Source organism: Magnolia sinica, chromosome 1, assembly GCF_029962835.1.
Source record: "Magnolia sinica isolate HGM2019 chromosome 1, MsV1, whole genome shotgun sequence".
Lineage (NCBI taxonomy): Eukaryota > Viridiplantae > Streptophyta > Magnoliopsida > Magnoliales > Magnoliaceae > Magnolia > Magnolia sinica.
The window spans coordinates 61,244,900-61,259,505 of NC_080573.1; the positions used below are offsets into that span (position 1 = coordinate 61,244,900).

The following is a 14,606-nucleotide window of genomic DNA, read 5'->3' on the forward strand; positions in this document are numbered from 1 at the left end:
GGGTTTAAGAGATTAAAAAAATGATTTTATTCAATAATCAAGCTTATAAAGGAGAAAAAATAGATTAGGCTTAGAATCCTTTAGAAGTGGCTAAATAAGGCTACAAATCTTCCAATTCCTAGGCCTAAATCTCATGATCTTTATACCACCAGAAAGCTATTTCATTAATTGTTACGATGGTATAGAATATCAAGAGTAATTATGACCATTATCCAAAGTATGGTTAAAATATCCTGATCATGGTCCACTCACTTGGGCCCAATGAGTCACATTTTCTCGTGGGACTCATTATTCAAAATCAGCGCATCCATTCGACAAAAGCTTTCCTAGGACTGATAGATCTTTCAAAGTGCTTCAGAATGGGTCCATGATCAACCCAATCGGACGTAAAGTGGGAGCATGTACCATCTTTGGACAATGCTAGCCTCATCTGTCAATGGTGGGTGAGTATATTGTTCACTTGCGGGGCCCAGTAATCACAATATATTCATTTGATCCCAGAAATACATTACCATTGTGTAGATCTTTTTGAGTACTACTTGATAGTCTCTAAGATCATCAAATTCAAAATGAGGGATCATGTTCCGAAGTTTGCTACTCCTGCACAATAATAGGCAAGTAAAATTTACTCGCCTTGACAAGCGTGTAAATTTTACTCGCCTAAACAAGGCTTTCGTGCCGGAAATCAAGGTGGGCCATCCAATGGACATGTGGGCACACACATCTTCATAGATCATCCAAATTCATTCGAAATTTCATCAACTTGAGTTTGTATTTTTTATATGGATTTACTCACAGTGGGATGTCTATAATTATATGTTGTTTTCTTGGACTTTTTATCTTAAAAGAGTATAATCATTATATCATCTATCATGTCAATTTACAACATACATTAAAAATTTATAGCTCAAAGGCTCAACATTATAGTTTGCAACAGGATAGCTTTCTTACCAAAGAATGGTCCAATACACCACGCACGCACGCACGCACTCACGCCGTATTGTTTTTCGGTCGAGCTAATATGCTTGCCAATACCGATGTGTAGAACAACAAATTCAAATCAAATGGTGTCGCCCTCCTAATCAGAATGAAACTATGCTTTTTTATTAGAGGGAATCAATTGCAAGTTGAACGAGAAGAATCTTAAGGCACGTTTGGGTGCCAGTGAAAAATGGGTTTAATGAGTTTTTTTGGGAACTTGTACTTGGCTAGATTATGCCCCACGACTTCAGCCTACATGTTTGTTCTATGCATTTGGGTCTCACACATCTGGCACACAGTTTCAAGGTGAGGACAGTTTCTCTGACATGTCGGCCATAACCTTTTTTTGTTGGTGGTACTGAAACATGCACATAGAAAATATTTAACAACAATCTTAGTGAAGCTTTTAAGTCATTCATGGCCCTAGAGATGGCTAATGCAAGAGTTTGAAGGACCATTAGTATCCCCTTGTGATTGGAATACCTCTCATTTTGTTAAAGCTGAAAATTCTCAGAAAACATATGCGATGTCAGAACATTTTAGCTCCAATGGTCATAGTACTATGAAGGGGAAACTCTACTATGCAGGAATCAAGAACCTGGCTTCGAAAGTGAAGTTCTCAAGTGCAATAACTTGGGACAAGGCCTTTACTATCAACACCAATTACTCAATTTTTTTTTTTTAAATATTTGTTATCTATATTTGAATATTTATCTCACGCTTTTCAGCTTCGTTGCTTCTGTTTTTCCAGATATCCAGAGCGCATTCATTTCCATTTCTTCACACCTGAAGGGAATGAAGATAAAGTATCCTACTATAAGCTGAAAGTGCTATTTCCACATTCAAACCTTGATATCATAGGGTAAGCATAGCCTAGTTAACAGCTACTTTTTGGTGTATCGTTTGAGTTCATATGTTTATGAGGTTTTTCAAATACAGGCAAAAGGAAGTCAAAGAGAAATTGAAGATTGCTACCTCTCTAGGTGAAAATGTGTGGCCCTCTCTTCATGAAATAGCACCTTTTATCATCCCAAGCACCCATCCATCTTTGAGCAGGTTCATATATGTTTCGCCGGATATAATCTTGAAGGTTTGTCGACTCCATTGTTCATGTTGTTTCTCTTCTTTGTTTCAAATCTTGATAAATTACTTTATTAGTTATTTTCCACTTTTTATAATCATTCAGATTTTTTTTTTCTTTTTCGCGAACCCCATTTAGTTGGGATAAGGCATGTTGATGATGATTTCTTTTCTTTTTTGGTTTCGGGGTTAAAAAAACAGTGGTTATGATATTGTTCACAAGCATCACGTCTGATGTTTTATACTAATTGTTGCTGTTTCGTATTATCATGATTAGTTTACCTAAACGTGAAAATATATTTTGATATCATTTTATATTCTGGTTGCATCCTATGTAAAAAGGGCACTCAACTTAAAAATTCGCTCTATCGGACTAGTTTCAGTGTCAAATATGTGCCAGACGCACACATCAACAGAATTGTAAGAAGTCTAAGTTGATCCTTTTTTTTTTTTTCAGTGATCTCCTGGCATAATTTAGATACTATTTAGATGCTCTTAATTTATTTTATTTATCTGGTCATGTTTTTCCAGATAATATTATTTCATGAGCTAATATGATATATTGCAGATACCCATGCATGCATCCACTGTACACGAGTACTTCCACTCAATTTAGACCATCTTGTGAGCCCCACTGGATAAGAGTAGCCCAATATATGGATATTGGGCTGTTGAATTGGACCATTTATGACTTCTCTGTCTATTCTTTTGATGACCAATGCTTGTATGGTTGGGACTCTGGATCGTTGAATCAATGTGAACATTTTAGCCATGCTCAATGTCCAGTATAATATACATGGTCTTGATTGAGTCCAAGTTTTTAACCAGCGTGCCATGTCCCATCTTACTGTCTTATGCTTTTTATATATTTTAACTTACCTATTTCAAATATTTACTATTCCTCTAAGTATTTTTAATTTATTATTCAATATCGAGTTGAGTCAAGCAAGTACTTGGTCAAGTCATCATGTCAGCCCAACCTGGCTGCACATCCAGTCAAGTTTTCGGGTTTTTGAACCATGATTCTAACGAGCCATCTGAAAACTATATTACCTGTAAACATAAAAAAAAGGGGTTGTATCTAATTCCAAAACATAAAGCTGATTCAAGACCTATATACCCATGGTGGACCCATGCAATGTTGTCGAATCGCATATGTGATCATGTGTGATTGCATATGCCTATGTGCATATGCGATCGCACAATCACATATGTGACCGCAAATTTTTTTTTTTCCAAATAACTAAAGAAACTAAAATAAATTAAAAAAATGTAAAAAAACATAAAAAAACAAAGGGGAACTTTCCTAAGTTAATAGATAACTAATTTTACATATTTAAAATACATTTGAGAAAAATAAAATCAATTAAACAATGAATTAAACATCAAGTCATCAACATTAAACAATATAGTTAACAAGTAAGAAGTAACAACAAAATCAACAATCTATTTATTTATTATTGTAGAAAATCAACAAGCTATCTTCCTTGATACTTGAAAGTGCTTGAATCTTGATCTTCCAACTTTAGAGAGAGAGAGAGAGAGAGAGAGAGAGAGAGAGAGAGAGAGAGAGAGAGAGAGTTTTGGGGTGAGAATATTGCAAATGGAGGAGGTTTGGAAGCCTTTTTATAGGCAAAAAGTTTTTTTTTTTTTTTTTTTTTGCAAAAAATAAAAATAAAAATTTAATATGCCATGGCCAATATGTGATCGCATATGCTATATGCGATCATGTACATCGCATATGTGATGCAGGGACATGTGATAAACTAACCCTAGATGCATGTATAATCACGGTAAAGTGATTCAAATAAATAAATTAATCAACTAACCATTTTCAATCAAGGGGATTAAACAAATTTCAACATAGATATGAAATCATTCCGTCAGGATCATGCCCCTTAGCTTAAAATCACGTAAACAGTAAAAAGGGAGGACCTAGGGATATAAGGATATCCTGGATTTAACATAAGTCAGTCCACGGTCAAGTTTGGATCTGATTCTCCTGACTAGCCATTACTCTTTTCCGTTCAAACCAAAAGGGAATGTCCAGAAAGGAACGAAAGGGATGAAGAAGAAATAGGTTCGAGATGAAGAAGGTATGGATTCTAGGGCATCAAAGAAAAGAAAACGACTGATTCTTACCTTTTCCTGCACTTCGAAGATCTAGAAAGAAGGAAACCTGAAACTGGGGTGGAATCCTCAGCACCCAAGGGCTAATCCTGAAACCCTAATATCTTTGATATAAGAGGGAGAAAATAAAACATACGAATTCTTATTCATTCTATCCTCAAAATAGGATTTCTCAATGTATATATGAGCCATTGAAAAAGTAAAAGTGTACTAAAGCTCCCGAAAACAAGAAAAATAATAAAAAGACGAGAAAAAAAGTGCACTAAAGCCCTTGAACAAGGAAAATAACAAAAAAAAGCCTAAAACTAAAACACCCGTGCGACAGGCTATGAAATTCGCCTCATGGGCCTGTGGTCAGGGCGCGGTTATGCCGCTCCTGCACTTGTAGCGCGTCAGAAAATGGGTCTGATGGACCTAACGTATATTCATATCAACTCCTCCGTTTTGGTACTCTATCGGCGACGCCTCCTCCTTTGGTACACTCTAAAGGGTGCACCATTGTTGTCTGCATCAATATGCCACATATATGATTGCATATGTGCCATGATTGCATATGGATATGCACATATGATATGCACATATGGATATACACATGACAACAGTGGACCCATGCATTACTTGGGTAAAATAGTTCAAAGTTTGAGGTCCTCTTCCCAATGGATACTGGTTGGGCTGTTCTATGTGTTGATTAGGTATAAATGGTAATATGAAGGCCTCTTTGGATGTACTCTCTAATCACTTACGGTTTGCTTCTTGGGTGAAACCCAATGCTTGGCATTTGGGCGGCAAGGAAAATGCGAACTGTCTTCCCACCTTTTCCACCACATATCATCATATGCTGCTTTTGGTAGTCCTAAGGAAATGTATATCAGTTTGGGTGAGTCCACTCCATCTGCTGCAAAAAATCAGAAAGATTCTAACGAACCCCAAAGTAACGGGATTAGATTTCATTTCTTCGTCCCTTGCAACTTGCATGAAGCCAATGATTCTCGTCTTCTCTCAGTGACTGTCGGTGTTTTCTGTTTTGCATGTACAGGGAAGCATTGAAGAACTCTTTGGAATTGATTTGAGAAGCTATGCCATTGCAGCTGCTGAGGACTGCAGTAAACACTTGAGTGACTATGTTAATTTTGATGTCTTGGATGCCATACAAAGATCGGCTGCAAAGCCTTGGGTGTCTATGAAGCCTTATGAGAAGACTGCCTGCGCGCCCGATCTTAATGTGCTTTTAATTAGTGCAAGAAAAATGGAGAAAGATCTCGTGGAAGCCATTGTATGGTGGAGTAAAGTTCTGAACAGTGGGCACAAATGGTTTGATACTCTCCATCTTCTTCCATTTGATAGCATTTAACTGAAGTTACATTGTTATCTTGTATGCTATGGTCCTTTCTGGTTTCAAGTATTATTGCCTCTCTAATCTCTGAAGACCATTAACTCATTTTGGCGTGAGGTTCGGCAGTCATTACACCTCTCATACACTGATTGACCTCATTTTACTGTAAAGATAAGTTCCCAATTCATGTTTCCCGATCTCCCACTGTCCATTAACTATGGGAAGGAATCCCAATGCATATTCAACATGGGATTTCAAATCTTATATAAAAAAGTCCCTTGTTGATGTGCATAGGGATTTCTGCCATGGCGGAAGTTTTGGAACACAATCTCACCTTCCGAATGGGTATTCATTTCCCTAAAGTAATGCTACGGCGATTTGACACCTTATTGTACCAAGTGCCCCCTCTACCCACATTAAATGTTTTTTCTTGGCTGGTAGTTATTGCAATGGAGTCTTAGCTATCATAAATCGCCATGGGGCTCACCATGATGCATGCGAAATCCATTCCGTCCATCATGTGCACCAGCTCATGCTTAGGCTTGAGATAATACATCAGGACTAAAAAAAATTAAAAAACTAGTGGGCCACCTGAAATGGAACAACGTGGACAGGATGCGCAACTTTGAAACAGTATAGGACCCATTGAAGTTTAGATCGGGCTGATCTTTGATTTTCCTGGTCACCTAACCGTGCTTACCTTTTAAACGGGTTGGATGTCATATAAACATATCAATGGACCCCAGGAAGGTTTCAATGTGGACATTCACCTTCCCATTGTTTCTTATGGTGTGGCCCACTAGAATTTTGGATCAATCTAATTGTTTATTTAATATCCTAAAAGGACTTGGTGTGTGATGGATGGACTGGATTTTGTACAGCCCACACAGATTTCTGTTACTCAAATGAACTCTGTCGAATTTATTGGTGCAAATGAAGACGTGTCAAAAGAACAGGGCAATTTTCTTGGGCCAATAGCCTCAAATGAATCGCCCTAGCATTACTTTAGCTGATCTCGTTGGTGCTCAATCTCTTGTGGAATTTTAGCATCCAAACGACTTTGAGTTGGATGCTTCCGCGAATTGGTGATATTTATCACGTCATTGAAGAAGATACCCGTTATAAAGAGGAACTATAGATGCTAAGGCATCAGGAAATGTATAGAGTTGAGAGACTTCTGATGCACTCAGTCTGTATAAGTGGGTCCCATGAATTTGGTGGTCAAGACTTATTTGATGGCACTTGACTTGCCTGTAACCAAGTTTTACAGAGTTCATGAGGTGGCCGAATAAAAAAGTTTCACGTGCGTGTGTCAGATGTGGAGCTTGCAGTGAAACGCAGAGATTCCCCTGTGCGAAATGATGATTTTGACCTTCTCAATGCTTTGTCATCGGGCCATCTCAAGGGTTACAGGGGATTCCTGTAATCCCTGGTTATAGGCAATTCACATCCTCCTTGATGAGCCCCAAGTAGATGGATGGAATGGGGATATTTCAGAATCTACCACATTGATGAACCCCTCCAAGCTGGGAGGTTTTTAATGTCTCCCATATAAAGTGTGGCCCAAGAGATCAATGGTTTGGATCACCCAACATGGGCCACTCGCATGGAGTTGGTGCATTAGTACACTATACATGCCCTGATGCGCCAGCACTCCATATTTCCTCAATCAAGAAATCAGAAATCAATATTTGGAAAAAAGGCATATAATCTTCTTTTTGGAAGTAAATCTGACTGAGTATGAATGTTTCAATACTGATTCTCTCTCTTATCAGTGGATTTGATGTCCTGTCCTGCTGTTCTATTGCTCACTTTGTAGTGTGGGTGCATTTGCAGGAGTAATCAAATCAATCCTGCAATGGCATTAGCACTCTATGGGAAATACCTTGAGCTTTCTACCACTTGGAAGGTCAGCGATTCAACACCATCTAAAACCAACAACAATGAAACAAAGGTCTTTCGCTTTGACGGGCCTAGGAAAATCTGTTCATCAGAAGACAATCATGACATTCAACAATCAAATCTCAGTAACTTTTGGGAGCAGTACATTCCAACCATGTCTGGCAGCATCCTGGTCAACTGAGGAGACAACAATTCAATTTCCTTGTGGATCTCCTGTATACCAGTGTGGTCTTGGAACAGGTGTAAGATTGTGAGCAGATCACATGAAAATCCATCCGAACAATCAAGTTTTGAAGATGGGTTGAAGGTTTGTTTATTAGAGAGTACATTTCCATCAGGGCATTGTAAGTCATATGTAAATTCTGTATTTCTGCTTAACAACGTCAATTGAACGTTTTACAGAAGTGTTCAACTTTCATTCCGGTATGGTAGGTTTTAATATAAAACTAAGCTTGTATAAGCTAGTAACCTGATTTAATTTGCAGTCATGGATGTTAGGCTAGGTTGCTATAAAGGCCTGTTTCCATGCAAGAAACCCAAAACAAAACTCCAATTTCTTTTGGTGATCCATGATATAATCACATGAAACTCCTTGATGTTTGGTGCAACCAAAAGCACCTGCAAACTCACCGATGATGTGCCACACATTTCCATGGGAGGTTTTACTTTGGTTATTGTTTTGTCAAATGAATGAAAAGCACCCTATTGCCATTTTGGGGCTTCTCACTAATTAATGAAGTTGGATATCTCATTATTAGTAATTTATCCTAACAGCCATTTATAATTTAGGGTGTGTTTGGTTGCCTCATGTATGGTGAAATTTCATGATATTTTGAAATTTGAAATTTCAAAATGGTAGCTGCATCCAAAATGTTTTCTGAAATGGAATATCTAGATTCACTTGAAATCATCGAGTGCATGAAGCAACAACAATTTCCAGATCTTAATATTCTCTTATTTGCCCCTTTTGCTGCAAAGAAAGAAACCTCCACATGGATTCATATATCTTATTTTGAATCCTCGAATTAGAAAAGCCTGAAACATTCATGTAAAATCTCCACCAGACCTTCCTTAAGTGAGGCATAGCTGCACGTGTGGGACAAGTCGAGACTTCTCAACCCATCTAAGCTATCCACTATTAAAAGGTGAGGTCATCGGTGTGGTTGGAATGTGGAGGTTTGGTGTTCAAGCTTACCAAAGCTGCACTTGAAATAAATCCACATCGTCCTGGCAATCAATCCCTGTGCTATCTCCAGCTGGTGAACATAAGATCCCTCACCGATTCACCATTTGATCCGACGACATTGTGTAGACTGCTATTTTGGAGTGTGGGTGAGTTGGTCTATTTCAGAATCAGAGTCAATGTTGGGTTTCTACTAGTGTAAACTATCAATTTCTCATCCTGCCTGAGGTTGGCTTACTTGGGTCTTTACTCATGCCTTAGTGGTAGACTCACAAGAGTTTCAACATGGGGTCATGGGTTCGAGTACGTATTGTGGTGTGAGTGTGTGGGCATGTTTCAAAAAAAAAAAAAAAAAAGGTTGGCTGACTCGGTGAGTTGAATAGGAATGTCTGAAATTGATGTAGACTCGGTGGAAGGTGAAAAATTGCAGGAAGTGGGCAAGTTTTCCTGCGTTTTTGTATGACTCAGGTGGCTCAGATGAGTCCCTTGACCCAAGCAACCTTCTCTTTCTTCTTCTCTTGTGGTAGTTGGGTGACATTCTGAGAATACAGCAGTGACTTATCATCTGACCATCCTAATTTTATGGTTGCATTGTGGATGGAGAAGTCAAGAAACCAAAATGCAGGTGGATGACCTTACAAAATGAATGGTCATGTGGATGTACCATATATTATAATGGGCCTAGCGAATTGGATGCGGATTTGGAGGAGCGCCAGGTGGCTGTATTGCCGAACAAGCGGGACGTGGATTTCCTGCCTTCTGTGGGCATTTTAAATTAAAAAAAGAAAAAGAAAAAAGAAAAAAAATTGGCTGACTCGGTGAGTTGAATAGGGATATGTCGAAATTAATGTAGACATGGTGGGGGTTTAAAAAAAAATATCAGGAAACGGGCAAGTTTTCCCGCGTTTTTGTAGCCTTTTAACTTCAAAGTTATTACCTTGGGGGCTTGGAGTAGCTGCTTTCTTTGTTGGTTTCATTATCTATCTTACTATTTATATGATTTTTTTATTTTATATTATTTATAAAAGAGTTGGGATTTGGAGCAAATTATGAGTCTTGTCTGTATTTTCTCGTTTGATCTTGAACCAACACACCCTATTACGTAAGTCGGAACAAACACTTGGAACCGAACTTCCAAATTTCAGGATTGCCAATAGACAATAGAGAAAACAGTTTTGGTGGTTGATTACTCTGTTGTCATCTGACTGTGCATTGGCAGCTTGCTAATTAGACGATTTGCATTAATAGAAGCAATGTTTTGAGCTATACCTAAATCCAGTGTAATCTTGAGTCCTGACCTGTGAACAAATTCATTTCATGCTGACATATAGATGAATGTATTCCCTTCACCTAAACAATCAATGTGATTTCTTTTTTTTTTTCTTTTCTTTTTTTCTCATGAAGGGCCAAGCCATAAGAAGGGATCCACACCTAACAATGAATTCAGATGATAAAACTAGTTCATGAAATATAAATAAGCTATTTAGTTACACAAATGAGCAATAACTAATGTAATTTGGATTGTAAATACACTTATTTTAGGTGGCTGATAAGAAGAGATGCTACGCTCTGCTTCATGTTAATTAGTTACTAGATTCAGAAGAAGAAGAAGAAGTAGAAGAAGAAGAAGAAGAAGAAGAATGGTTAGGTTGATTAGGCATCAACCAATACGGTAGCAACCAAGGGCTGGACAAATTTGGAAATGGCGAATCCAAAGTGAGACTTCCATCCACTACGTCGAACATGTACAAGCTTTCATCGTCCCACTGTGTAAAATAGATGCAGTCTCCTCTAAATCCAGATTCTTCGTCTGCGGAGCATGACATACAACCATCAACGTCTATGACGAAAACGCGACCGTCGAGGCTGTATACCTGTACCCATGCCGTCCTAGTGAAATCCAACCGGAAAACATGCAAGGTGCGGACTTTACTTTCTGTTAGCCCAAAGATAATCATAGTGACAAGGAAGATATCGCCGGAAGATTCAAGAAGATAGTTCCTGTGTCCATGTCCAAAAAAGCTTTCGGAGATCTCCGGTTGGAATAGCGTCATTCTCATTATAGGGTAAGAAACAAAAAAATCGATAACTGCCACCATCCCTTTGAGCGTTAAAGCATATATTTTATTGCCGCAACCCATGGCAGTAGTGAAAAAATCATCTTCTCTAAGATGATTATACTCTTGCTTAGTGAATTCACGGTCGTTGGGCCTCCAAAAGAAGAAGAAAGGTATGTCGGTTCGAATGAAAACGACGGTGGGGATGGTCTGAGTCTCAGATGAGTAGGAGAGCACGGGGATGAAGTAGTTGCGTGTGTTCCACGGGGGTAGTTGGATTTTCTCTGAAGGGAAGAGAGGGTTCAACAAGGAACAGTCATTGGATTTGCGACCGTGAAGCAGGAGCCAGCCATTGGAGGAGACCAAACAGTATTGACGGCGCATATTCGGTATGTTTGTGACACGATTGATTCCGTCGCGTAAGCTGAAAAAGGTTTGGCGATGGCCACGCTTTCCATGATGGAATACAAGCCAAGGGCCTGATTGAGGTGGAGGGAAACTACTTTTTTCTTTCCTTTCCTCTTCCATATCCATATTTCGACGATAAAAACAGAAAACAAGAAAACAGAAGCAGTAAGAAAAGAGGGAAGTGCCTTACCGTTTTATAGAAACAAAATAAAATAAAACCCTTAACGTTGTTGTAGTAGGACAAGGAGTCGTCTCCACGCGACTCTCTTACTCCAGTTACGCAGAAGCTATATGGGGCCCACCGCGATGTCCGCATGAACTCCAATCCAATCCAATCCAATCCAATCCATCCATTAGTTTCGCTGACCCCAAAAACAAGGCAGATTCAAAATTCAACGTGGAAACGCCCACCGTCGGAACCTTCCGGGGCCTGCTGTGACGGTTACATGTCATCATGAATGGACGGACCCCTACTGCCTCTCATGGAGTGGCCCACTAGGGTTCGGATCTGCCTCTAACACATTAAGCTGACGAAACTGATTGAAGGGAGTGGATTTATCACACGGACATCGTGTTGGTCCGACGCTTCTGCCTCTCAGCGGGGGGCTTGGATTTCCTTCCAAAGCCTTTCGCAACAAGTCCCTGCGCAAGGATTCTGGGTGGGGCCACTATGATGTTCGTGAGAAATTCAACCCGTCCGTACGTTTTCCAAGCACATTTTAGTACCCGTGGCAAAAAATGAGGAAGATCCGGGACGCGGATTGCGTACTACCCCCGCCCGTCTCTAGCTCCGAACGGGCAGTTCGTGGGTGGGCCCACCGTGATGTGTCTGTACATCCAAACCGTCAATCCCTTTTCTCATATTATTTAAAGGCATCAAAACAAAAATGAGGTAAGATCCAACGATCAAATGGACCACACCAAAGATGACTCTTGCATTTAATGCAGCTGACATTTAATGCTTGTGCATTTTAATGCAACCAAGCTTATTATATGGTGTGGCCCACTTGAGCGTTGGATCTGCCTCACTTTTGTGTCGATGCCTTAAAATAATATAAGAAAAGGGATTGACGGTTTGGCTGCACAGATACATCACAGTGGGCCCACCCACAGACCTGCCCGTTCGGAGCTAGGGACGGGCGGGGTATTAGGCAATCCGCGTCCGGCAGATCCGAAATTAAGTGGGCCGTACGAGAGAAACAGTGGATAAAGGAATACCTACCGTTGAAACCTTCCTACGCTCGACCTTGATGTTTATATTCCATCCAAACCGTTTATAAGGTCATTTTTACTGAGATGAAGTGAAAATAGCAAGTACTTAAACCTATACAAAACTTTGTGGCCATATAAATGTTTCAACGGTGGTCACTAAATCCCCACTGTTTCCTCTCGTATGGCCCATTTAAGTTTTGGATACACTTTATTTTTGGTCGCATGTACTAAGATTAGATCAGAAAACGGATGAACGGATTGGCTTTCTCACAAACATTACAGTGGGCCCCACACAGAATCCTTGCGTGGGAACTTTATGTGAAAGCCTTTCGCAGGAAATCGGCGTCCCTATGCGTGAAAGCGGATCACGTCGTGTCACACACACCACCGACGTCGATGGTATGTTCACGTTAGAAAGTTTCGCCGTGATTTTTAGGAAGTGAAGAAGATCCAAAGCTCACGTGACCATACCACACCAGGAAGCAGACGCACACAGTTTTGAAACCTTCTTAAGATATCTAAGAGTGGTCTCTCCAAATTTTCAATAGTAAGCATTTAAATCCACTTGACCTTATATCTACTTCACTTTTAAGTTCTTTCCATAAAATGATCTCAAAAAATGGATGAACGGTAAGGATATAACACATGCATCGTCGTAGGACCCACAGAATTTGGTGAAATCATCCCACCGCTAAGGTCGGTGGTGTTTCAGTCCGCTTTGGTTTCGGAAATTCGGGACGGGATTCCGTACGAAAGAAAGCCTTTGGCGGGAACTTCCTGCGACCTGAAGTTAGGTGGGACCATCTTAACGCCTACCGTTGAAATTTATCATGGGTCGGCCGTGATGTTTATGTGCTATCCATACCGTTCATAAGTGCATTCCTACTAGGTTGAATTGAAAACACAAAATAGTAACCTGACCCAAAACTTTGGTGGCCCTACGAATGTTTTGACGGTGGACGTTCAATCCTACGTTGTACTGTCAGCTTGAGTTTTGAATTTGTGTCATTCTTCGCCATGTCTTAAAATTAGGGCTGTACATGAACCGAGCTAGCCCGGTTAACTCACTTGACTCGGCCCGACCCGGAACTGAGTTCGGTCCGGGACGGACCATTTTCTTCAGCTCGAAACTGAGATGGGGCCGAGTTCCAACAGATCCCAGTTTGGCTCGACTCGGTCCGAAACCGGACTCGACCTGGCCTGACCCGACTATATATATATATATATATATCTTAAATCCTTACTCTAACCATTTGAGATAGAAAAGTGAGAACGCCGCCCGACCCATGAACTTGCTGTAAGGTCCAAAATTAGCCCGAACTCGCTTGATTGTCAATTGGGCCGAGTTTGGGCTAGACATGTTGGCCCGGTGACCGAGCCGGGCCGGGTTCGGGTTGGGTTTGGCTGGTGACCGGGCCAGGCCGAGTTGAGCCCAGTTCGACTCGGTTCGGCCCGATGTACACCCCTACTTAAAATGATTTGAAAAAACAGATGGACAAGGTGGATTTCCCACTAACATGAAGGTGGGCCCCACCTAACTTCCTGTGGCACAAAGTTACCGTTAAAGCCCGTGTTTGGAAAGTCGCGTTCCACGGGAAGCAGATTGTGTCGTGTGCTGCACACCACCGACCTCGATGGTTTGTTGTTGTCACTAAGTTCACTAGTTCAATCCACCATGATTCATGTTTCATTTCCACCCCCTTCATCTATTTGAAGAACCGGGGCAGATCACAATCTCTGGTGGACCACACCACACCACACCACACACAGCAATGGGGACAATGATTTTTAATTTTCTACCGTTGAAACATTCCTAAGGCTACCATGTTGCCATCCAACCAAAAGTCATACGTACCTAGGTGAAGGGAAAAAATATATATCAATCGATCCAAACCTTCCGTGGCCCTCCACAAGTTTTCAACGGTGCACATCATTATCCACACTGATTTCCTTATTGTGGTCCTCCTGAACTTTGAATCCACTGTATTTTTGGTCTCATGCCTTTACATGATCTTGCCAAACCGATGGACCGTTTGGATATAATACATGCATCATGGTAGCCCAGAGGTTTGGTGACGTCAACACACTACGAGGTTGGTGGTGTTTGGCACACCATGCAATCCGCTTCCTGTCCCACGTTGGGAAAGGCATGCGGTAAAACTATCTTCTCGTAGCCGTCCAAATTCCCAAATACATCAACACCGCTGCGTGGCCAGCGTATCACTTGTGGAGGAGAAAACGTGCATAAGATGTACGCCGTCCATCAGGTGTGCAGCCCCATGTCCATCCAGTATTTAAAAAATCAGGACCATCCAAAACT

General features: G+C 40.5%; 1 protein-coding gene across 1 annotated transcript in view; it reads left to right on the forward strand.

The window, feature by feature from the left end:
* LOC131250680 (uncharacterized) overlaps positions 1 to 7,904 on the forward strand; it is a 47,371-nt gene extending 39,467 nt beyond the window's left edge. The window contains exons 3-6 of the mRNA XM_058250964.1: positions 1,733 to 1,843; positions 1,921 to 2,071; positions 5,228 to 5,502; positions 7,361 to 7,904. Of these exons, the coding sequence (XP_058106947.1) occupies positions 1,733 to 1,843; positions 1,921 to 2,071; positions 5,228 to 5,502; positions 7,361 to 7,607 (784 nt within the window). The 3' untranslated portion in view covers positions 7,608 to 7,904. The remainder of the gene's footprint in view (positions 1 to 1,732; positions 1,844 to 1,920; positions 2,072 to 5,227; positions 5,503 to 7,360) is intronic.
* Positions 7,905 to 14,606: the final 6,702 nt, after the last annotated feature.